Source organism: Gallus gallus, chromosome 1 (genome assembly GCF_016699485.2).
Source record: "Gallus gallus isolate bGalGal1 chromosome 1, bGalGal1.mat.broiler.GRCg7b, whole genome shotgun sequence".
Classification (NCBI taxonomy): Eukaryota; Metazoa; Chordata; class Aves; order Galliformes; family Phasianidae; genus Gallus; species Gallus gallus.
The window spans coordinates 88692188-88717921 of NC_052532.1; the positions used below are offsets into that span (position 1 = coordinate 88692188).

At 46.0% G+C, this 25734-nt stretch overlaps 1 protein-coding gene across 21 annotated transcripts in view; it reads left to right on the forward strand.

The window, feature by feature from the left end:
• PHLDB2 (pleckstrin homology like domain family B member 2) overlaps positions 1 to 25734 on the forward strand; it is a 113182-nt gene that overhangs the window by 43208 nt on the left and 44240 nt on the right. For 6 of the 21 annotated variants that reach the window (XM_040667005.2, XM_040667026.2, XM_046901523.1 and 3 more), the window contains 3 exons: positions 11659 to 11749; positions 14970 to 16315; positions 25082 to 25465. In XM_040667005.2, coding sequence (XP_040522939.1) covers positions 11701 to 11749; positions 14970 to 16315; positions 25082 to 25465 — 1779 coding nt within the window. In that variant the 5' untranslated portion in view covers positions 11659 to 11700. The other 15 variants (XM_046901517.1, XM_046901562.1, XM_046901567.1 and 12 more) reach the window with 10 other exon arrangements.

The following is a 25734-nucleotide window of genomic DNA, read 5'->3' on the forward strand; positions in this document are numbered from 1 at the left end:
TGATGACGTTACAGCAGAATTACCACTTGCTTTCAGAAGCTCTGGTAGTGAAAATTGTTATTATTTTTGAGCTATAAGCAATTGTGTTTGTATTATTCTGCAACAGCAAACAACAGCTGGGTTTCCTTACTGAGGCAGTGGTTGCAAATGCTCTGGTCACATGCTGCAAAGCACTGAGTCAGTACAACCCCATTTGTTGCCATGTGCTGCCCAAGAAGGGTGCAATTGAAAAATCCATTGGTGTATTGGTGATGCTATTTCAAGAAATGTAGCTTGGTCTGCAGCACAGCATCTCAGATCTGTGCTGCGCCATGCTTCCTCTCCTCATCAGTCACCCTAGCACAAGGACATATTGGACCTTTTTCAGAAGAAGGGGGCAGGGAAAGAAGTATTCACCTGGATCATTTTCTTGACCTGGTTTCCACCAAGAACCGCATCAGCCCACCAAAGAAAGCCACAGACTATAGGTTGGGAACCTAAATGAATACTTAAGGCAGGAAAGGGAAGAAACTGGACCAGTTTTGCCACCAAATACAAAACTGGGTGTAGCTATGCTCAGAGTCATCAACAGATAGCTTTATCTTGACTGACTTTGTCAGGTCAGTGTTGTCTCTCCTCCCGCAGGTAGCACAAAGCCAGAACCAGCTGTGGGCTCTGGCTCATGGTACAGAAACGCAGTCATGCCCACACCTTTATCCACACATGTGGATAAAATCTGCAATGCTAAGGGACTGGTTAAGGGAGTCTGTGAGTGCCTGCTGAGAGGTGACTTCACCTCAGAGAGGTGACTTCACCTTCAGTTTAGAACCGGCTGAAGAGATTTCTCCTTCCCTGTTACAGAAGAATGCTAATGAGATATTTTTATTACCATTTTCAATGCTCCTGATTAAAATATACTTCCTGCAAGCTTTCCAACAGTTGATTTTTACTTATATGAATTACCATGGAAACTACTAAACCTTTATTGAGCATGCTGCATACTCAAGGGTGGGGAGTTTTAAAGGCCTCCGTGATTCGCAATGCAGTTGATGTAGCAATGACGCCGCCATGAAGACAGCTCAAGCTAGCTAGGTGGACAAGTGAACCCTTCTGAAAATCCTAGCTCATGTGCAAGTTTCCATATCATTTTTCATGATTTTCTTTAATAAGAGGCGTTTCGTTGCTTTTGTTACAACAAGAGCAGGCAGGTTGCACCTCTTTAGTTTTTGGAGTTTTACTTCTTTGCTCATTTTTGAGTATTTCTCAATCATGAAAGATTCAGATGTGTAGTTGTTGTTAGAAGTTGCCAGTCTTGCTTGTTAGACATTCCAGCTTATCAACTTATTTCATGGCTGTAGCTATGGCTGGCCTTGTGTATCTCTTGTTATTTTGGAAACAAGCTCTATTCCTTCTTCTTTATTCTTTTGCTGCCAAGAAACAGATGACACTGATTTGGGTAACGTTTTCCCATACGTACAAGCACTGTTCTGAAAGTAATGCCTCCTATTTCAGCCCACAACATTAGAGGCGGGTGTTGGTGGTACAGTAGGAGAGACTGAACCTTCCCATCAGTGTTACAATACATTTAGTTGCTGTGTGACAGATGGTAGCAGAGGGGCAGTCTGACAAAATCACATCTGATGTGGAAGTGCTAATGAAGCAAAGGTGTGTCACTGAATTCTTTCATGCAGAAAAAATTGCACCCACTGGCATACATCAATGCTTGCTGAACGTTGATGGAGATCAAACAGCGAGGCGGTGTGTTTCAGTGGTGGTGACAGCAGTGTGAAAGACAAGCCACGTTCTGGACAGCCATGTAGATTTTTACAAGTATGGCATACAGGCTCTTGTTCATTGCTGGAGAAAATGCATAGCTAATGGTGGTGACTATACTGAAAGATATTGGTGGTGACTATATTGAAAACAGTGTTTAGTAGCAGAGAATGTGCCCTATCAAACAGTGCTATTGTGTATTTTGTATATACTGTAGTTTCCGTAGAAATAAAGAGGAGGCATCACTTTCAGAGTGACCTACCTACGTCTAGGAGGGGAAACACACGCTCAGCCTCATCCAGCTTTGCTGACACCCCACCTACTGTGTAGGAGCTAACCACAGGAACAATTCAACAGCCATTCCTAAATTCTTTCAGAGGAAAGGTTTGTACCTTTGTAAGTTACTCTTTTCCACATTATTAGGCTTCATTTTCCCTAGGGAGGTTTTTGTAGACTACTATTAGTTTTCCCACTCAAAATAACAAAAGAAAACCCCCTGAGATGAAGGGAAGGCTGGCTGCTTTTGGCTCTGACTACACGGCACTGTTAAAAGCCATTCTCACTTCTTCCAGCTGTGAGCAGGTCCTTAACTTTGCATTCCTGACGTGTATGTGGCTTTATTTGTTTAACCGCGTGGACTTACTGTTTGTTTGGTGAGCAGAGCAGAAGAGCCAGGTTCAACACCAGCAGTAGATGAAGCCCCCAGACATCACCAGGGGAAGAGCTCAGCTAGGTTCTGGCCTCTTGGAATAACTTGTCTTAAAAGCTCATCATTTTCTATGAAAACTGCAGTAGACACCAGGACAGCCATTACCTCTTTAGTGTTCTCTGGGACTGAGGGTGTTATAACACAGATTAGAGATTTTAAAGAGGGATTGCAGAGTTTATACGGTGGTAAAGTGATTCTTTTAGCCAAGTAAAATATCCCCTGGAAAAGGCAAGACAGGCTCCAGATCATAACTAATGCTGCAAACAGGACCAGTGCAGAGTTTCTGTAGTGTGTCAGGTCTGCGGGGTGCTACCCAGGCCCCATGCAGGTGGTGCTTGCTTATTGAGACACAAACAGGAAATGTCAGGGCATCAAGGCCAACGCTGCACCGAGCAAGACCATTATCCAGGACGCCCTGGCCTGCTGCCCTCACATCATGGGATGGGGTCAGTTCATTGATCGCTGGGGTTTTCTTCATGAGGCTGAGGATGCATACGTGCTGAAGGAACAATGCTGGCTGCGTGTCTGGCTCTTGCAGGTCTCCTCAGAGAACCTGGAGGCTCCTTGGTTTGCCCTGGTGACAGCGGCAGCCCTGCTGCCTATCGTTTAGCAGCCTTCCAGACCTCTGGAGGTGCCTGGGTCAGAGTCCCCAGCCTTTGTGGACAAACATGTCATGGACTGGGCACAGTGTTTCACTAAACGCACCCTGCCTGGTATGCAGGGTCATGGGCTGCTGGCCAAAGCCCTGTGCCCAGCCTGCTGGGTCAGCTGGGCTCCCTGCCCTGGGACAGCTAGTAGGGCATAGCAGCCACACAGCCTTCCCGGAAACCTAGGGCCTCTCCAGGAGGCCACGAGCGTGTGCACGCACACGTGCTGCTTGGTGGTGGTGTTTTTCCAGGTGGGGGCAAACTGTTCGAAGGCCCCACAGGTGGCTGCCAGGCTCCGCCCCGGGACAGCCCCTTTCCCTCCTGGGGCTCAGGGAGCAGCCTTGCCCTCAGGGCTCCCAGGAGGGCGCAGGTAAGAGCACCCCAGGCGAAGAAAAGCAAGCCCGCGCCTTCCCGGCAGCCGCCCTATTTGCTCAGCTAATCTTACGGGCAGGAAATTGCCTCATGATTAATATTTATGCTTCGCAAAACGCCCGGAGCGGCCCCTGGGGGGCCGGCTGCTCTCGCGGACTGCCCCGGCGCTGCCGCTCACGCCGCGCCGCTTACCCCTGGCTGTGGGGGCGCGGCGGGGCAGGACCCAGCCGGCCACCGCCAACCCTCGCCCTATCGCTCTTTCCGCTCTTTTCTCCCGATCGCCTCCTCCCAGCCCCACCCCCCCCTATTCCGGCTTCTCTTCGCCTGCCCCGCTCTCGCGACCCCAGCCTGCGGGGAACGAACCATTCCGCCCGCGGGGGTACCTCACGGCCGAGCCCCGCCGGGGGCGGCGCTGGCTGCTGGGCTGCGCTGCGCGGTGCGGGGGGCGGCTCCCGGCGGCGGCGGCGGCGCGGGGCCGGGACGGGGCGGCAGCGGCGGGCGGCAGCGGGATGCGCGGCGGCGGTGAGTGCGGGCCGGGGCCGGCGTCCCGCGGGGCCGGGTGGGTGCGCGGGAAGACGGCGTAGCTTTGTCTCGGTGCCTCGCGCTTCCCTCCGCTCGCGTACCTGGAGCGGGGACGACGCTCTTTGTCCGCGCCTCTTTGTTCGGCTGCTGGCTGCGGGGCTCCGCCGGGAGCCGGCACCGCCGGGTGCAGCCTCGCACCTGAGCGCCCTGCGGGAGCCGGGCAGCCCAGCCGGCCCGTCGCGGAGGGCAGCCGACGGGTCGCATCCTTCCCGGAGCACGGTGCGAGCCGGCGATCCCCTGCGCTCTCCTTCCCACCTCCGAGCTGCCCGAGACGTTTCCCTGCGTGGCGAAGTGCGAACGGGGCTGGCGGTGCTTACATAAAAGCTGGAGAGATGGGGTTCTGCCCCCGCGAGCTTAAGCACGTTGCTCTTGTCACAGGTTCCTTTCCACCAGATGCTCGCCTTGTCACCGTGGCTGCGCGCCTCGACGCCACACGTGCCATCTCCAGGGCGGCTGGTGGGCGCATTGCCCATAGGAGCAGGGCAACGACTGATGTGTGGGGTGTGTGCGCCCCTCTTCAGGGGAAAGAGGAAGATAGGGAATGTTGTCTGGTCTTACATTTGGTGAATTTCTTTTTTTTTTGTCTTTTCTCAAGCCCTCGAGGTTCTGAGAAATAAGGGAGAAGGAAGAGACGCAGGGTGAGGGAAGGCGTGGTAGAGCCGAGTGGGATTGCCGGCACGGAGATGTGCTTGCTTTGCTCTAGCAAAAGGAAGGGACGTAGGAGAAAAAGAAGTTAACAGAGCACAGGAGAGTGCTCACCTGTGCTGTCAGAGAGGGGAACTGAGGGACTGTTAGTTTTTAGAGGCTTCAGATAGCAACGCTTTACTATTGCCGGAGCCACTGATACCTTTCCCGTGGTCGCTGTAAGTGGTTCCTTTTCTACACCATAAACGTCTTTCCGTTCTGTCAAATGCTAAATCAGCTCTTTTGCGTGTCCGTGTTCCCACTGAGGGAATGGAAATCTTTGACGGCAACCAGGACAGGAAGAACAGTCATTTTTTTTTTTTTCCAAATTGGTTCTTATCGGGGCTTGCCGGATACCATCAGCAACTGGTTTCTTGAAAGTGTGTGAAGCTGACCATTTCAGGCAAGGAACAGAGTACAGACTTGGAGTATTTTTTGTTAAAGTGAGAGGCAGAGGGGTGGGTGGGATGAAGACTGCAGGTCTGCCTTGAGATTGGCTGGGACCTGAAGAATTTGAGGGGTTTTGGATCTGAAGGACCTGGGGATTTGGGATGGGGAGGTCTGGTCTGCCTTTTCTGCTTCGGGATCCTGAGAACAGCTGTAATAACGAAGGTGGGGGAAGGAGTGCTGATTGCTGGTGAAAGAGTTAACGCTGCCTTCGCTGCGCGTGTAGTGCATTCTCTCCATCTTCATTTGTTAAAGCAAACAGATAATGCTGGTGTGTAGAACAGCCAGCACCGCGAGCAGTGCATCCCAGTGCATTAGCCAACCAGCTGTAAGGTGATGCCCTGCTGAGCGTGTTCGGAGCAGATGCTTGTCACTCGGCTTTTGTTTCGGAGCAGTGGGGCACAAATGAGGAAATCTGGGAGTTCTTCCCTGCAGAAGGTCCTCCACACACCTCAGCGTAAGAGGGAGATCTATAAACGTGAAGCTTGTTTTTCTCCTGTTCAAGTCTTGTGCAAGCAGGATCAGATTTTCAGTGAACTATTTAGCTAACTGCCTCCATTATATTAAGTGCTATAAGTACAGTTACAGCACCTGTATTCCTCGCTCAAGGGAACAAAATCTGGCTGATAAGTGCTATGGTGTGTCGTGTGGGCAGGCCTGTGGTTTGGTAGCACTGCTGCCCGCAGTGGGCGCAATCCCGACAATTTGAAGCTTCTCAAGCTGCCACTGTCACGATGTGGTTTACCGAGCAATTGTGATGTGAAGCATTTAGTTTGGGGGCATCTCCGCTGCACTGAGAGCGCTGGAAAATGAAGGCGCGCTGAAGAGCTGGAGGGGATGTTTGGAAATACAGGGCAGGCGTCTCGGGAAGGAGACAAATTGAGGAGAAAGGGACAAACGGAATAAGAGAAACTGTCAGAGTAAGTGGGCAGTGAAGGCTGCCGATTAGCAAAGGAACTGACAGGCACAAAGTGGCAGTGAAAGAAATGAGCACAGAGGGAAAGCGGATCGTGGGCAAAGGTTGGCTGGGAGAGTGGGAGAGCGTAAAGGGGAGATAGGGGAAAAATGGTAAGGATGTCCAAAAAGCAACCCTGGCATCCACACCCGCCTCAGAGGAAAAGGTCAAATCTTAGGAGTTGTTCTGAGGAGTTTTTCTAGCCTCTTAGATTTCCTGGGACTCACTCACCTGCTGTGTATGGCAAGTTCTCATTGAATGTATGAGGGGCATCCTAACGGCAAATGTATCCTGTCAGGTTAGGAAAGAAGGAACTTCTCTTTAAGGTCTTTCTGCTCCTCTACGGTGCATGAGTTTGGATTCATAATTTTTTTTTTCACCCAACCTCCTTCCTCAAATTTTAGATCAAGGAAGTCTGCATTTCCCGGGTTTCAGATATGGAAAGTGAACGTATTTATGTACTTTTCCTGCTACACCAGATGTTGTTTGTTTTTTGTTAGTCTGTGCAATTAGATACAAGCAGTCACAGGCCGTTAGCCACCAGCGGAGCTCTCTGTTTGCCAAGTCCGTGTGAATTTTTACATCCTGATTTAGCACGCTCAATTTTTTTTGAGCGGAAAAAGAGTTGATGAAATAGTGCTTGACAAAGGCCTGGGAGCTCCTTGGTATTGGTGCATGGCGGTGAGCTGGTCTGGGCTGGGTAGCTGGCTCCTGAGCTCTACTGCCACAGAGATACCAAGCTGACCTGAGGCTGGCTTGGCTTTTGCCAGCCCTGTTTTTCAGCATGAAGAAAGGAGTTCATTGTTTTAACAGGAATTTCTTCTGAAACATTTCTGCCTCTTGGTGGATTTTGTTTGGGCAGAAAACAATGAACTCTCCTTCTAAAACGGCAATCTTAACCTCTGCTTAGCTCAGTGAGCCAATCCAGATGAAACAGTGGTTTGTGTGACCGAGAAGTAAGGGAGGGGTAAGGATGTCTGCTGAAATAATGCTGTTTGAGTAAGTGGTTTAATCTCTTGTCCTACCTGTGCATAGGAGTAAGATAAGGTTCTTTGAGATGTGAAATGGAATGATTTTAATTCCAGGTAAGAGTAGCTGTTACAGTGCAGCTTCTGTTATGGAGCTTCACCATTTGCACTGTGTAAGGTGATGTCTTCTATTTGCAACCAAACTGTGGTACTTCAGTGGTAATAAATGCTTTCGGTTTTGATGGGTATTTAAAATTGTCAGTTTTCCTGACCTGATAAAAATGAATGTGTGGTTTCAGTTCACAGGAAAGAGTAAATGATTTACATCAGCCATAATAAAGGAGAGACTCATGCTTATGCAGTAGGGTGGAACAATTAAAAACCTTGAGCAGTTGTGCAGTCTGGTGCAGTTTTTGGAATCATTGGTGTAGTTATACCAGAAGAGTAGATGTGGTTTATTATGAGGGTGAAGCTATGTAGGATTTTTTTTTTCTGTTGTTGCATTTCCCTTTTTCTGCTCCTTCTCCAATATCCCAATAAGCACAATAATTTCTCAGAGGAAGAGATAAGCTGTGAGAGTGACTTCCTCTGCCACTCCTTTTTCCACATCGGAAACCTGCAGGGTTACAAGGGAGGGACTTGGTCAAATCGGATTTGCAGATATTTGCCTTTTAATTTATTTAGTCTAGTGAATGTGCCAGAGGGTGAGCGTTGGGAATGAAAGCTCCATAACCAGACCTTGCGGTCACTCACACTGGCCTACTGTAGGCTGTATCTATTCTTTGTTGTGGAAAGTGAGGGACTGGAAGATTTTTCAGGGCTGTGCTGGCAGGAAATTAGCTGTAGCTTAAGGTCTGGTGTACTGGGCTGTGGGGGAGAAGGAGGAGGAGGAAATTGAGATGTCGAAGTGGACTTTAGGATAGCAGCCTTGCTGAGTTCTTGAGCTTTTGGCAGAGGTGGCCACGGTCGCTCTTAAGGATGAGCTCATTCCCTAGGCCTTGGGTATAACATCTCAGCTGAGTTATGCAGGTGCCCTGCTCTGAATACATTGCTTTTGTTTGGCAGTAGGCTTTAGGGGACTGGGGAAAGGATGATTTACACTTCAATGTTTTTAGAGGTAAACTACAGAGCTCCATAAAGTTCGCTTCCCAGCTCCATGTGAGCAAGCCTGTCAGGACTTTTTGTAAACAAAGAATAACAGAGGAAGGGGGGAAAGAAAGTAACAGTCTTGCTTTAATCAGGAACAAGTGCATTGTCCTAAGATTCTGCAGGAAAGAAGTAAATGGACTTGAGATGGGAGCAGCCCATTTTTGGGTAGAGGTGTGCTACTCCATGGGAAAGTTGCAACTCTAGGCACTGAAGCCATCAGCAGTAATTCACCAAATTTTGTTTGGATTGGGAAAACTTAGCAGAAAAAATTCTTGTTTGAAGAGCACAGTGGACTTTCATCTGTTTTCCATGGGTGGCTGTATGCTGCTGCAGTGCGAGCTCCTGAAGAGAAATGTCAGGGACATGAGAGGGGACAGGAGCTGCCGGGAGCTGCTTGTGGTGTTGTTTGGGAAACCAGGAATGAAGAAACAATGAAGTGCAGAGAAGCCTGAGAGAGCAGATGGTCAATTTTAAGAACTTTGTTTAAAAATGGCTGTTTATTTTCAGTCAGAGGAACGCAGTAGCTATTCCTGAGGCACTGCGAAGGGGCTTGTTGGTAACACAAGAGTGACCAGCGTGCTGCAGCAGCTTGTCCTGAGGGGAGGAGGCTGTCGGCTCAGGCTGAACTGAAAGAAGGGGACGGAGCCCACTCAGTGAGGAAATACCACCCTAAATGTCTGGAATAAACACTGTGCAAAGCTGTACCTGTGTTATGTGGAGCTGTAGATCTCTTCTGCTCAGCTGAGTGGATGGATGTTTGGTGTAAAGCAACCCTGCGTTATAATACCTTAGAAGTGGAATCCTTTGTCTCGCCGCCTGTTTGAGCCATGAATCACTGTGTCTTCTGGTCGTTAGTAAAACAAAACTTAATTTGGCCTGGGCACTGCGGGGATGAAACGTGATTGGTAATGCTGTCTACATTCACTTCAGATGACCATAAATCCCAGATGAAGTCACTTTACTTCATTCCAGACAAGGCTGAGTGCAGTATGTGCTCTGTTGTGAGGATCAGCCTTGCTGGTTGCTGGATGAGGCCCCTCTTTCCTGACCTGAAAGAGAATGATTTCATGCGAGCAAAAGAACTATTGGGTTTGAGCTGTTAGTTTAACTCCCGAGTTCATTTGAAGTTTGTTGCTTATGTTCATGGTAGAAATATTTAGATAGTTTTTCTCTCCCCAGATCCAATTACTGTTAAGTGGTCACCTCTCTGATCTCTCATTCTCTAAGGAGAGAATTATGTATTGAATTCTCAAACTGGAACTGAAGCTGTATAAATATTTAACCTTAAAAAATATGTTCTTCCTTTTGACTATTGGCAAAATGAGTTCACCAAACGGAAGATGGAATTTTCAATTACATAGAAATCCTTTCCTCTTTGCTCTTTAATATTTGTCATATTGATTAAGTGGTAGCCATCATCTTACAGGATAGAAGGGATGGGCTTTTAAATTATTTTTTAGTGATCTTACCAGTCATCTTAATCATAAGGAAGTAATGCTAGAGATGCAGACGGGTGTTAGAGGTATTTCTCATCCTTCCTTTCAAAGCAACCCTTTCCTCTGCCTTTTAATTCCAAGATGTCCATAGTTTAGTTTTCTGATCAATGATACAGTTAACGCTCTCTGTTACAGAGTAGTGTGAAAGGTTGCAAGTCACTAGTTTTCTATGTGAAGTTGAACATGCGCTGAGAAGATGAAGGTCCACCTAAGGTCCACCTTTTTGAGGAGCAATGGTCTGAAAATGCCTTTTAACAGTGCCTCGCGTGCTCACACTGTGCAAAGATGGGAAGGTAGCAGCTACTTCAATGGTATTTTCTTCCTGTTGCTTAACATTTTGCCAGCAGGCAAAAGACAAGAGTACCAGCTGGTCCTTCCTGGTGGGGAAGCCTCTAAGGCTTCAGAGCTTTGGGCTGGGAGAGTTCATGATCACCAGCCACTCATAAGAGGAGGCAAGGCAAGCAGGAAGGGATCTCTCCATGGGGTGGGAGACCCTACTAGGTCTTGGGGATTATAGATGTTCAAGGTCTGGGTCTCAGGGATGGAAGACATTCATTGTCAACAAAATTGCCCACTGAATGTGGCACTTGTGGCTGGAAAACTGTACTTTCCAGGCCGTTCCCCACCATCTGTCGTGGAGCACTCAAAGCCTGCAGTGCCGAAGGCCCAAGTGGAGGCCTCCTAAGAGCAGAATTGCAGTGCCCATGTCTCCCATTCCTGGAGAGGGCTGTCAGGGTGAAGGCAGCCTCTCGCTGTGAGGAGAGATGCCCGACGGAGTGGAAACTCTCTCCTTAGAAGGAGTGGGGAATGACCTCTGTCAAGAGAGAAAGTGCTGTGAAGTGAGATCAGCGCAGATGTGATTCATGAAGTAAGAGGGGAGGGACGGGGCCTGCCTGGCACGGCAAGGGAGGGGAGCAGCAGGGTGGGAGAAAAGCCAGAGGTTACTGCAAGGAAGCTTCTCTCTAGAGGGATTTAGCAGCTCCTGTTCTAAGGCTGTTCTGTGCAGCAGAGACCCGAAATGCTGAGGCTGTGACCACCGAGGACAAATAGGTGGCTCATCTGTAGGCAGCATCGGTCATCTGTCTCTGTTCCTCGCTTGTTCTTCTGCCACGTTTCCATTTCCTCACCCAGAATTAAACACAGAGGACCTACAGACGCTCACCATTAATTTTGTCACTGGGTGCAATTCCTTTAAAGCCTGTTTTTCAGCCTTTCATAAACAGAATAACCCTCTTGAGACGTTCTATTTGGATTTAAATTTAATTTTAGTCTTTAGTGGCTGGGATACAATTTTGGCATTTCTGCTAAGCCAAGTTTCCCTTGCAGCCGCATCTATTTATTTATTTATTGCTAATAAACTTTAAAGAGCCTCTTTGCGTTCCTTGCCCAGCTCCCTTGGAGCCTCAGAAATCACATCTTGCCAAAATATTTTCTGTGTTTTGGGTTGCATACCTGTTTCAGTGTAGGTTTCATCATGATTGCAGGATGCTGGCATTGTGTGGGCTGAATTTGGGCTTACGGCTCTCAAAATCTCCTGCAGAAGAGTCCAACCTTCCTGACAGTTTCTTAAGGAAACCACAGGAATGCAAACAGAGCTCAGGAGCTGTGACTTAGTAACTGCCTGCACGGAGTCAGGGATCACAGATAACAGCAGATTATCAACTGAAATTATATGGACTTCTAAACTGATAAAACAACTCCAATCGCTCTTTTCCACAGCCTCCACGTTAAACATGGAGTACGCTTTCTAAGCATCTTTTAAGTTGTTTCTTTTTGAGTTGTGCGTGGAAATTTTACATGAAGATAAGTCAGTTTTGGTCTGTGCTGTGCACTCAAAACATGTTCTCAGAATGCCTTTGTTTAAGGAACTTTTTTTTTTCCTTTATCTTATTTGCAGGTCAAAATTAAGTTTCGTCTTCTATGTGACAGTTAAAAGAATATGATGTCAAACAGAAGTAACGCCTCGTCCCTTCAGAATGTTGGGTCAGGTAATCAATTAATAAAAATGAAGTGTTTTTTGTAAATTTACTGAGGTGTTTCAGGATTTATTATTGATTTTTGGTCCTTCTTTCCACTTACACATAGATAAGATCAGTGCTCTGTTCTTCTGTCTCTAGCTCATTTCACCAGCCAAAGCAGGGCCACAGCTGGATACACTACAGCCAGCCAGCCCTCCCCCATCCGTTTAATGTCTGGCTGGAATATAAATCAGTGACCCCCAGCTAAAGAACTTGACAGAAAAGGAAAGGAATGAGGGGGAAAAAGAAGAGAGGGGGGGAAAAAAAAAGAAAAAAGAATTTCCTTCTGTATAGCCCCTGGCTGCGAGTGCTTTGCTGAGCAGAGAAACCTTGAACTGTGCATTGAAGGTTACCAAGTGCGAGCTCGGGCTGACCTTGGGGCAGGACAGATCCTGTACAGTTCACGGGCTGGAGCTCCCTGCCCCGGTTGCTGTGAAGGCAGCATCAGACAGAGCATGCAACAAATCATGGCTTATACGTAAAGCCTCATCCCAGGCATTACCTTACAAATTAACAAAACAAAGCATGATCTGCCTTGTGGGAAGAAGTTAAGATTCAGTTAAACATGTGCTGCGGTCCAGTTGGGATATAACCTTAAGATTGTGGGCGCTCGTATTGGAACTGAAAACGTGGCAGAATTTGCATTAGGTATTGTAGAGAAAAGTTGAATCCACATGACTACATGAAGGTATTGTGACCTTTTTTTATTATACATGTTTGGATTTGAAGTACAATGAACCCTTCATTGCTGTAGTGAACGAGCCTGAAAGTTTCCATGAGCTAGCTTGTTTCTTGGCAAAAGCAGTTAGTCTTTGCAGAGATGTGCCCCACTGGTGCTGCAAGGGAGTAATAAACAATTATAATGTCCCATTAATGTGTCTGCTAAGCTATTTATATAGGAGTCAGTGGAATTTATGCAAAGCCAGTTGAACTTCAGCTGTGTTCAAGTTACGATTTGGACAGTACGTTCTTGATGTGAGATTAACTCTCAGTTAATTTGAAGAGAGATCTGGAAAAGGGAAGAGGGAGGATGGAAGTTAGGTTATGTTGTACAACGGAAGGTTAAGCATACAAGGCATATACATCGTGCTTTGTTCTCTCCAACAGCTCTTGTATCTTCTTCCTTATAACACCACTGATAAAATGAGTGCTTGATCTTTTTCGGATCTTTGTTTTGTCTTGAACACAATCACATTCCTCCTTTTGTTCATTTGCACTTCACTGCTGCTGTTCATCAAGACTTAAGAAAGTAGTTAAAAATGCCAAGTAAAATGTCACATTATAAGAAACTGACTCACAGCAGTGATGATCTGACATACAGTTCCATGAACTTACTGGTTCAAAGGCAATTTAATTGTATCCTCAAAAGGAATGCGTTAGAATTACAGCAAATAAAATCAGTCAGCATAAGAAAGATACTAAACTCTGTGCAGTGATAAATCTGAGGTTTGGACTTGAAGCTGCAAGGTAATGTTTTCTGCCACTAGTGGTTAACACATGGTTAGCCAGATACGCCATGCACAAGAAGACTTTGTGTTCATAATGTTGACCATTTTTCTGCCTATTGAATTACTTTATTGATAATGGTTACCTTTGTTCTTAAATGTACAGATTTGTTCCTTTAGGAATTGAGGAGAACGTTTTGTTACGCATGTAGGCTCACCGTAGGTGGTGTAGAGTGAGAACTCATTTCCAGAAGCCTGTTGAACAGGTAGATATTGAATGATGCCCAAGACAGTAATCCAGGAGATTGTTAGCAACAGGGGTCCCAGAAACAGGGACCCGCTCAAAGAATGCATTGCCACCTTCCACCTGAAGTTTGAACCGCAGTGAAACTGGATCATCTCAGTTCTGCTCTGCAGTTCCACTGGGGGACAGAAATCCAAATCCAGTGTCTGGGTTCGTGTAATTGTTTGAAGTGGTACTCAGAAGAGGATTAAAGGATCACCTCAGAGGGTTTTAAAAACGCTTCACAGGTTAGGACGTTAGGTTTTCTTGCAGGGTGACATTCTGAGATTAGCTTTTTCCTGAGATGGTTTGATGTCACAGGTGGAATGTGGCTGAGCCAAGAGAAAATCCCAGAGCTGACCCACGTGTCCAGAAGCTGTGCTCAGGGACACTGCAGGAACTGACACTGAAGAGTGGTTGCCTTATTAGCTCAGAGCATAGCCTGGCACATCCAGCGAGCTGCTGGAAATGTTTATGGTGCCATTTTTACATCAAGGGCCCGTTTATCTCCTGCAGTGACTGATGCTGTCAGGAGCTGAACTCTTATCTGCTGTCTGCAGAGTGGGACTTGTAGCTGTAGGCTGGAGCTTGACGTGTCACTGAACAATAACATCCAGCACAACAAAATCCATTTTTGTCTGTGTCCAACCCCAGCATATAAATTATAATTCTGAGCTTAGGTAGCGGACTTGCATTTTGAAACCCCTGCCCACGTTTGTATTTTGTTTTTTAACAATATGATTGCTATTGCTCGTGGATCCTAACATTATACTTGCTTGGGACAATCCTTTCAAATGTTGTCTGCAGATGTAGTTACGCCGCTTTTTATTTTAAGAACATTAGAGTGCTGAGCTGAAGCACTTTTAAAAACAGATGTTGATTTTTCCATGAAGATTTGCATGGCAGACCTCAGAGTAAGCAGAAAGGTAACAAATGCTTTGTGAGCTTTGAACTGAGCTTTACTGAGGGCTCAAATGCATTAGTTGCACAAGTTAAAAGAAAAAGTCACCCAGAACAGTATCTGTATCCTGAAAGACTTGCGTTCAGTTCTTTTCTTTGCTGCCAGCTTTGCATCTTCTCTTTGTACCTCAGTTCCTCAGCTGTAAAAATTCAGAAAAGTAGCATCTTATGAGGCTCAGGCTTACAAAGACTGAAAGTCCTGCAATGGATAAGACAACAAAGAAAGGGTCTGATCTCTTCCCAGCTCTATTGCTGGTCCGTGGTGTGATTTTTTGGTAATGACTCCATCTCTTTTTTTTTTTAATTCTGTTATGCTACAATTTGTGCTAAAATAGCGATTAGAGGATTGCTTATACCTTGCTTTCTCTAATGATCTGAGACATTTATTACAAGCATGGTAACGTTTAGGAAAACTTCTTTTGAAGTTAATATGCAGACACATGTATACAAGAGGTTACTTATTCACTAAGAACTTTTTCTTCCTGTTTTCTCTTCCTTACAGATTCCAGTAAGATTATGGCAGAGTATAACCACACACAAAACCAGATGGAATTACAAAATGCTAGTTTGGGAAAGGGTTCTGTGGTGAATTCCCTTGAAAACGGTCTCCAGGATATTATGGAAAACCTCAACACGAAGAAATATTCATCAAGTCTCAAATTTAAAACAAACGGGGACTGCGCCGGTTCTTACTTAACCCTTTCACAGCCTATGATGGCTAAACCCAGTCCTTCCACTAGTGTTAAAAATATACACTCTGTTACCAAAATTCAAGGAGGCAAGCTTTTCCCTTGTGAAAGTCCGTATCTTCCAGATAAAAGCTTCTCTGTAAAGCATTTGAGTTCCCTGTCGGGCACATCTCCATCCCTCAGTGGGTACAACTTAGGAAGGACAGACTTTGATATTCATGCCAACAGAGAAAATGAAAAAGCTCTTGGACACGCAGATAAGTTTTACTACTCTAAGTATAGCCAGAAAAACAAATCGTATGACAATGTCTACTTGCCAGGAATGCTGGACACAAAGAAGATCTCAGGCTCTCTTCTTACAATGTGGAACGGCAGCTCAGGGAGCGAGCTGATGCTTTCCCCTGTTAGCAATTCAGGGGCAGCCAGCATGCCTTCTAGTCCAAAGCAAGGTCGGAGGATGAATATTGAAGATGGCCTGGCCCTTCATGCAAAGCCAGTTAAACACAAGGATGTGATGATGGAGACTCTGGCCTCACGCCCTAGGAAATACTCTGGTGGATCTCTGAGTCATATGGGAATGTACAGTCGTTCCCTACCCAGGCTTCATAAATCAACAGAAAGCCAGTTGATGCCATTAAGTTTGCCCCCAAGAAACTCCTTGGGTAATACTAAAAGGAAAAAACTTGGAGAAAAGGATCTACCTCAGAATGCTTTAGATGCTGATAATTACCTGAATTTTTCTTCGTGCAGCTCAGGGGTTTTACCACATGCAAGTTCGTTCTCTGGGAATAATCCCTATGTTAGTTCAACTCTTAGCGTTCCTGCAAGCCCTCGAATTGCTAAAAAAATGCTTCTAGCATCTTCCTCGTATATTCCTGATGATTTTGATAGACTTGGACTCTCAGGAACGAGTCCCAGTAGTTCGTTCTCCCCTGTGGATTTTGACAGATCGTTCTCTATCAGAAGAAACCTCTCCACCAGTTCCATGGAATTCGATGATACAGACTTGGAAAGTTACAGGCAGACACCAAACTCACTGCAGACCTCTGTGAGAGAGCGTAAGAACAGCATCAGCTCCATTTCAGGGAGAGAAGACCTCATGGACTATCACAGGAGGCAGAGGGAAGAGCGGCTTCGGGAGCAGGAGATGGAACGCTTGGTAATTTCTTTTTTTCCTTTCAGTTTTCCACCGCAGTTGGTATTTCCAGCTCTATCCATTCTGGGAGCATAGCAAAGCATAAGCTGTTGTCTTTTGAAATGTAAATTTTGTCAACGTCAGATGCATTGTTTTATTATTGCGGTCCATGAAGGTAACGATTAAATGGCATACTACTCTGTTAGCTCGGGTGGATGATAACTGTTCAACCATCTTAAAGAAAAAAAATAAGTTGGAATATGCATAAATGGTGTTCGTTTATCCTGTGGGCTCTGTTAAAACCCACATGTTACTCTGTAGGGATCCAGCACTTTGGTTTTAGTTGATGGCACAGCTTTGTGGTGAGTGGGTAGGATGAACCCATCTCCTGTAAGCAGTTCAGAGTCCTGTGTGCTGTGCTATGAAGTCATGTATACGTTGGTGTTGGTTCAGTGTCTGTCATCAGTTTACCCTGCCTGTGGTTTTACCATCTGAATGTTTTTATTAAAATGCAGCTGTCCTTGCTTTTCTTCTGCTCTGAGCGGAGAGGAGCAAAATGGGACAGAGCTTCTCTCTATCTGCTAAAATCTGTGGTCAACTAAAACCTCGTATGTCCTCAGCCCTGAAGTACACTGGTAGTGAGGTGTGACTTCTTTGTGTTATTGAAACAAGTTTTAAGTTAAAAATAAATAAATCTTCAGAATAGCCAAAGAAGATGCCATATTGAACCTCCTAAGCATTCTCTTAAGTAATTCTTGAAAGTTCTTGCAGTGGCTACAGAGGCCATCTGGCCCTATTTGCATGCGCTCATACTGTGCTGATTTTACCATCTGCAGGGAAACTGAGATCATAACGTGAGCCGATTTGTGTTATTGAGTCTTAAATTGAGATGTTAACTTCATATGCGTGCTTTAATTCAAATGTTGGTAGGTTTGAGCAAAGTGACCATGGGATGTTGTTGCGCCTGTCTAGTTGGCCTACAGAGCTCTTGTCTATGTGCTCCTTTGTAAGGCACTGTGAAGATGCTCAGCTTCATGTGCTCAGGCACGGCCACGTGGTCAGCATGGTCCTCTCCTTCTTGGGGCAAGTGCTGCTCACTGCTGGCTTCGTTCTGGTGTCTTGGGACATGCTGTGAAGGATGGGGGAGGCCCAGCTGCTAGATCAGGCCTTGAGAGAAAGGAGGTTTCTGCATGCAGGAGAACTGCCTGGGGGTTGTCTCCCTCCCTCTCCCTGCTGTTGTTCCACTCCTTTCTGAAATCTTCCCTCTATTCCCAGTTGTGGTGCTTGACGTGTGCAAAGTGGTGCTGAGTTGTTATCAGAGAGTGTTCCAGACAGTGCAGTTGTAAAACTCGAGCGGTAATCAGTCCTGAAAGACACTACAGTGGGGTATATTTGTGTTTCAAAGGGAACAGGGTTTTTTTGTGTGGTGAGGAACTGAAGATAGTTTATCTTCTGCTCCGGATTCTGCTCGATATTTCCCCCCCCCCTTCTTTGTTTTTTGAGTTAGCTGGTTGAAGAGCTGCGTGTCAAGAGAGCACCTCCTTCCTGGCTTGAGTAGCCCCCAGATAATTTTGCAGAGCTCTGAAAGGAAGGAATGTATTTTATTGTATTTATTTTTCTGTTTTCTTTAAATCCAGTCATGTGATGCTTATCCACAAACTCTGCTGTTTTATTTTTGTCCTTCTGGGAGGATGGAAACATGAGTCTGTCCAAATAGAGTCCTCAAGTATCTAGTTTGAGCTTCCAAAGCACGGCTTGATCTAATTTTGTGGAAGGTGACATGGATGAAGATTGGAAATCCGGGTCTGCTCAAGCCTATTTTGGGGAGAAAGCAAGGGAATAATAATAGGGCACAACACCACCACCGGATGAGTGCCTTTGGGTAGCAAATCTGTCTGCTTTGAATTCTCGGAGGTGGGTGAAAGTCCTGACTGAGTACCTGGTGGGTAAATGGCAAGGGAAGCCCAGTCTTTTTAAGCATTACTATTCAACTCTTATGTACTGTGCCTTCGAAGCAAAATTTGAAGAACTAGTTGGAGACTTCTTCAGAAATGTGAGCCTCCTTGCAGAGGACCATACCATGCTACAATGCAGATAGGAATTGGAGAGCATCCTGGCTGGCACTCCATAGCTGTCCTGCTGGCACGGAGCTGTTATGAGTGTTGCTCTTGCCAGTTCATGTTCTTTGAGGTGCATTCAAAACAGCATGGCCAGCAGGTCGAGGGAGGTGATCCTTCCCCTCTTCTCTGCCCTGGTAAGGCTACATCTGGAGTACTCTTTCCGATTCTTGGCACCCAGTTGAAGAAGGCCAGGGAACTGCTGGAAAGAGTCCCTTGGAGGGCCACAAAAATGATGAGGGGCCTGGAGTATCTCCAGTACAAGGAAAGGCTGAGAGGCCTGGGACTGTTGAAACTGGAGAAGAGAAGGCTGAGGGAGGATCTTATTGATGCTTATAGATATATAATGGGAGGGAGTCAAGTGGATGGGGCTCGGCTCTTCTCAGTGGTGCCCAATAACAGGACAAGAGGCAACAGGCACAAGCACAAACTGGAACACAGGAAGTGCCATGTGAACACAAGGAAAAAGTTCTTTACTCTGAGGGTGACAGGTTGCCCAGACAAGCTGTGGAGCTTCCTTCTCTGGAGATACTCAAAACCCACCTGGACACTTTCCTGTCTAGCCTGCTGTTGGGAACCTGCTTTATCAGCGGGGTTGGACTAGATTATCTCCAGAGATCCCTTCTGATTCCTGTGATTCTATGGTTCTCCTCTGAAGTTTTCAGTAAAGCCTCTGCAGACGTTGTAGTTTAACCTGGTGTCTGCTCTTTGCTTCTTCCCTTTATTTTTACTCCTTTTGTTGTTTCTTTGTTGTTGTTGTTTGTTTGTTTTTCCCCATACAAATTATTCTGTGAATCTTACCTGCGTTTAGTTTGCTTTTTGAGTGACAGAAGCCACTTGGGACATCTACGTTTTGAGCTGCTGCTGTCTGCACATCAAACCAATTTGAAAAAGATTGAACAAGGCCTCTGAGATCACCTAGTCCAACCACCAGCCCATTCCCTCCCACTGACCATGTCTTCCCTCAGTTCTTGAACACCTCCAGGGACGGTGACTCCACCACCTCCCTGGGCGGCCTGTGCCACTGCCTCACTGCTCTTTCTGAGAAGATATCCTAATATCCAACCTGAACCTCGCCTGGTGCAACTTGAGGCCATTCTCTATCATCCCGTCACTGTTATCCAGGAGAAAAGTCCAGTCCCCATCTCATCACAACCTCCTTTCAGGTAGTTAGAGCAGTAAGATCTTCCCCTGAGCCTCCTCTTCTCCACATGCAGCCAGACCCATCTTGTCACCTGGGTGTGTATACAGGCTTTGCATGACTACATGGCAGAGTGAGCTGCTGCTGGACATGGTCGATCTGCCTCATAAACAAGGGAAAAACTTAACACTGGGATCTAAGAATAGTCAGTGAGATTCAGCTATTGAATTTTTTTTTTAAGAGGAAATCTCTTTTTTTTTTTTTTTTCTGTCTGAGATAAAAGGCAAATTGTAGTGGCTGCTGGAACTGAAAGGCTGTCATTCTCCTCGGTCTGTGAGGAGCTGGCGGTGCACTGGCACGGGCAACAGGGCTGGAGATAGTAAGGCCATCTGTTGTGTTTGACGCTCTTCATTTGAATAGCAGCAGCCTGGGTTTTGTGCTGCTGTTTTGGGGCAGTGCAGTGCTCTTCCTCTAGGTGGTGGTAGACGCCCAAAAATGAGTGGTGAACCGGCCATAGGCCAGCTGTCGGTCTGGATCTAAAGCATATGGCTGTAAATTAAGTTTTACTGAATTTGAGAGTCATGCTGGGAGGGCTTTCAGCTTATATGGCCAGCGACCTAACAAGCAGCAATAGAATTAGGAGAGCTTATTCCGCAGGCCATGCAGACAGAAGAGCACTGAATTTCATTATGTTTATTCTGCAAGTAGGAAATAATGTGGAATTACTCAGAGTCTGTCAAGCCCTTTGCGTTGAGTCATTACAGTTTAGCAAGATGAGCTAATGTGAGGGGATATTAAATGGAAATATTTTGGAACCGTCAAGGTGGTACCGTTTTAAAATGGCAGTTACGGAGTTTAAATAAATATTCGTATAGATTGGAAAAATCTCTTATGTGTGTTTTATAAATTTATCTTGGCACTGTGTCTTTTTATAGATCTTTTAAACGTGAAGTGCCCGAGCTGTATTTCAAAATGTTAGTGGCTTGCCTCTTACAGGACCCCCAGGCAAGCAGATAAAGGCTGGATGAGGATGACTCTTCCCACCACTAGCATTGGACAGCCTTGGTGCTGTTACAGGGTAGCTGTTTAACAACAGTTTGGTTTAGGAAATTAAAAAGTACCATATAATAAACAAACAAAAAATCTGCAGAGTACTCCTGAGCCCTTTGCCCTTTGCTTTCTTGCTTTGATCCTTTGCTGCCTTCCTGCAGCTCTCCTGCTTACAATGCCCTGTTGTGCAAAGCTCCCTGGGTATCTGCCAGGAGAAGCCAATGTAAAACACGATTGCTTTCTGTGAATCTGGTAATGGTGCTGATAGCCTTGTGACCACAAGACTGAACATAGCAAAACAAGGACTGAAAAGGGTAGAATAAATGAGGCTGAAGTGAGAAAGTTCTGCAAATTAGAGGGAAGAGGAATAACAGCAAGTGAGTTGCTCTCAGACTCAGTTGGCAGTCTGGCTTGGAACCTTACTTCAAGAGAGATGGCCTGGGGACTGAACTGCTCTCTTCCATGTTCTCTCTGCCTCTTTTTCCTCTTCCTTTTTGACTTGCTGCTGTTCAGCCCTTTAGCTGCAGAGCCATGGTTTTGCCTGCCCATGAGGGTTTTAAAGAGCAATGGAAGCAGGAAAGAGCAGCATTTTCCTCTGCAGACAAAGGGAGCTGTGGCTGCACTGATTAGCTGCAAATCTCGTTAGCTTCAGTCGCAGAGGACAGGCTGCACATGTATTTTTAATGAAATCTTGGGTTGTACAGTTGCTAATGGTGCTTATCTAAAAAGCTTCCTGCTTGTCACAGCTGATTAACCAAGTCTTGCCATGATACCTAGATACCACCCAGCCTCTGTGCATTTGTCAAATCCATGTAGATGTTGTGCAGCAGATGAACAAATCCAGGGATCGCTGACGTGGTTGCCTTTGAAACACGGGGAGTTACTTGTCTCCGTTGCTTCACGCTATTTTTCTGAACAAAATGCTAGAGATGTCTCCTAATGTCATTGTTTTGCAGTAACAGAACAGGGTTCCCTGTCATCAAGGTTGTCCCCTTGTCACATCCTCCTTTAGCACCTAAATTCCCAGCCACTCAGATGTGTATGTGGATTTATCAAAGTTGGTACTGGTGAAACTGCTAAAGCAGCAAAAGCACAAGGCCTGTATACCCCTTCTGCCAGCAGGGAAGCTGACAGAATCATAGAATCATTACGGTTGGAAAAGACCTCTTAAGACCGTTTAGTCCAACCACCAGGCCATCCCCACCATGCCCACTAAAACATCTCTCTCAGTGCCGCATCTACATGGCTTTCAAACACCTCCAGGGATGGTGACTTCACCACCTCCGTGGGCAGCCTATGCCACTGCCTCACCACTTCTTCTGAGGAAAAAAGTTCTCCTAATATTTAAGTTGAATCATGGAAGGTTCAGGTTAAGGCCATTCCCTCTCAAGCTATCGCTGTCACCTGGGAGAAGAGGCCAACCCCCACCTCACTACAGCCTCTTTTCAGGCAGTTGCAGAGAGTGATGAGGTCTCCCCTGAGCCTCCTCCAGACTGAAAAATCCCAGTTCTCTCAGCTGCTCCTCATCAGACTTGTGCTCCAGATCCCTCACAGCTTTGTTGTCCTTCTCTAGACACGTTCCAGGGCATCGATGTCTTTCTTGTAGTGACGGACCCAAAACTGAACGCAGTACTTATTTATGATGCAGCCTCACCAGAGTTAAGTTCAGGGGAACGATCACCTCTCTGCTCCTGTTGGCTGCACTATTTCTGATACAAGCCAGCATGCCACTGGCCTTCTTGGCCACCTGGGCACACTGCTGGCTTGTGTTCAGCTGGCTGTCAACTAACACCCCCGGATCCTTTTCTTCTATTTAGCTTTCCAGCTACTCTGCCCTAAGCCTGAAAAGATCCACTGAAAATATACAAGGATGGTTTTTAGTCTGTTAGAAAGGGCATTTTTACAGGAAATAGGCTGAAAGGAGACTCATCAGGATCGATTAAACAGCCCTCCCTCCCAATTTTAAGCCAAATTAACACTGTTTGACATACCTTTTTTATCGGTGGAGTTCAGTGTCACAGTTAAGTTGTGGAGTATTTCTTACAAAAATCATGGCTTGGATTTTCATGGGTTCCTGCTCCTGTGTTTTTCATTGCAGGGGTGCTTTGCTAGCTAGCTGCTTGACTTGGAAGCATGTTCTGGAACAGCTGAGTGCAGGTGTGCTGGAGCTGGAGCAAGCTGGCCGAAATGAAGTGATGAGAATAGAGTGGATAAAATAACCGCTCGGCTTCCTGTCTGTAAGCCTGTCGGTGCATGTCAAAATAGAAGTGAGAGATAGCGGCATTTCTGATACGTGTCCAAAAGTTTTTGAAGCCTGGCAGAGGTTTTCCTGTGATTTTTTCAGTTTTCCTGACCATGTGAGACTTGGGGAAGGAAGAATCCCTCCACCGGGCTGCTGACAGAAGGACAGGTTTGCATTTGGAGCTCCTTACCTTTGTGCCTGGGTTGGGATGAGCAGCAGCTGTACTTGGAAGCGTGCTGTTTGCTGTGATTGCTGAGAGGCTGGCCTGGGGTAACATGATATATATATCTTTTTGTAGCAGGGAAGGATGGGACTTTGTGTCCTAGTGCCACATTTCCCGTCTATAACCATCGGGGTGATTGTATTGAGGGGCCAGGCCCTGTGCTGTCACACCAGCGAGAGCAGCATCATCGAATCATAGAATATCCCACGTTGGAAGGGACCCATAAGGATCATCGAGACCAACGATCCCAGCCAGCACTTGCACAGTGCTTTAGGAATTGGGTTGCGTGGCCAAAAGACTTGCTGAGAGGGAGGGTAATGGCTTTGGCAGGGTGAGGGAGCGGACGGAGGGGCTGGCAGTAGTCATGCGGAGGGAGCGGGGCTTAGTGGAGTCATAATTATGTTGGATGTTTGGGTCTGAAGGACAACTGCAGAAGCTGCTGAGCCAATTTGGAGGAAGATCCAAGCCAGTGGTTGCTGCTCGGTGTGTTGGACAGCTCAGCCCTGCTGCCACATTGGAAGGGGCAAGAAACCTGCTGAGGAGGCCTGGGAGCAGGCTGCCCAAAGGCTCTGGGTTGGGTAGGGCTTTGAATGGGCTTGGGCTCTTTATGAAGGGTGGAAATGCAGCTCTGCAGTTAACGTGAGCAGCGTGGGGGGATATGAATGCGTAGGTCCTGTAACCGCATAACGTGGTGACTATATGAAAAGCGGGGTGCTTGTAAACCAGTGTCAAAATGTCATAAAATTCCAGCAGCTTGCTTCAGGGAGAGTGGAAGCAATGCAGTGCTCTCAGTGCTCTGCTTAGCTCACATTCTCTCACTTGCTACTGCATGAAGAACATTACGACCACAAGGAATGGCCTCTTTGCAAGTGTAATGCCGGGTGGAGTTTGGAAACTGAATACATCTGCAGTGCTTTTGGGAGATGGAGGCTGAGGGGTTCGGTGTTTTGGCTTTCTTTCTAAATAAGATTAAAAAAGGAAAAAGGATTTCCTAGAAGAAAGAAATGGGATCATTAGTGCAGGTATTAATGCCAAACGTGAAGCTTTCACAGTGGTGTTTTTTATTTTGTTTGTTCACTTCTTTTTTCTTTCCCAGCAGAATTTTCGGTAGATCTATGGTAAGCAATTTTTTGTTTACATTTACTTTCTTGTAGCAGTGGGAATGTGAAATAACATAAAAGCATCACCTCTTAAAAATGAGAAGGTCAAACACTTTCATCTGAAATAGAAGTTACGGGAGGCTATGTATACAGTAAAATAAAGCATCTTTCTGATGCTTTTATAAAGTATTATAGGTATGTAGAAGTCTTCCAGGAATTAAATAATTAAAGCAACTTGAAGCATGTCAAGTCAAACTAGTTAATATGAACCAATATAGAGTTTGAGTTAACTGGTAGATAAAAATCCACCCCTTTTCTGTATGTTTGATGTATATGCTGTTTTAGATGTGATGCTCTCTGAACTGTGTGCTTTGAAATGTGGACTAATTCTCCCTCAAAAAAGAGAATCAAAGTTAACAGAAAATCCAAAAAAGTCAGCAATTAATGAGTTCATGGAAAATCTGTGCATGTTTTGCAGCTCGGTAGGCGTGTAGTGTAAGTGAAAAACAGGATAATTAGTGCTTTTTACAGTGAACTTGCTGGACACGTATACGTACAAATCGGGTGTGGTTACAGCAATCAGAATAAACAATATTAATTTTCCTCATTGGAAAGACAAGTAGGTGTAAGGATGCTCTAACTTTATGTAAGTATTAATTCATGTGAAATGTACTTTATTTTAGAGTTTTATTCCGTGTTGGGTTTGATTTCGTTTTCCCCTCTATTAACTTTGATTCTGTGTCCTACACAGCAATTTATTTATGTAGATCTGTTCACTGTCTCTGAGAGTTAAAGGCATACTTGAAGTCGGATGACTTGAAATCAGTCACTCTAGAAACAAGCAGCGTATTTTTCTGACTTCATCTTTACTTTGGCTTACATGTGAAGCTTGGTGCTGTTGTCTTTTCCTCAACTAGGAGCGACAGCGGCTGGAGACGATCCTCAATCTGTGTGCAGAATACTCCAAGTCTGACAGTGACCCTGCCGCAACTACAACAGTTGCTGATGTTCAAAAGATTAACAAAGAACTTGAAAAGCTTCAGCTATCAGATGAGGACTCAGTGTTTGAAGACTCGCAGATGAATCTAGAAACGAGGTTTAGGAACCACCTGAAATCGTCTGCGAGTGATTCGGATTTCTCAGAGCCAAGTAACCACAGTCGGAGCACTGCTTCTTTCCTTTCCTCCCGGGGGCTGAGAGCCGACGAGCACTTCACTGACAACATGAAGCCTGCACCTTTAGCTGCCCCTGGCTTCCTGAAGGATTCCACTGAGTCTTCGTATCTAAGCATCACGCCAAAGGTAATGCTGGGTAGGAGGACCTACAACAGTCTGTTCGATGGCATGAAGTCCTCCTGTGGAAGTCGGATTTCACAGCAGAGGTCCCAGCTGGGATGGTTTAGATACAAGAATTTATCTCAGAGCTCGTGTAACTTAGCACCCAGTGGCAGATCATTTCATTTTCTGTGAAAGCTGTTGGTGCTGGAAGTTTTTTTTTCCGGAGGATGTGGGGTTTGGGAAGACTGTAAGGAATTTCTAGGGGAGAATGATTTGTCTGAACAAGTTAAAGC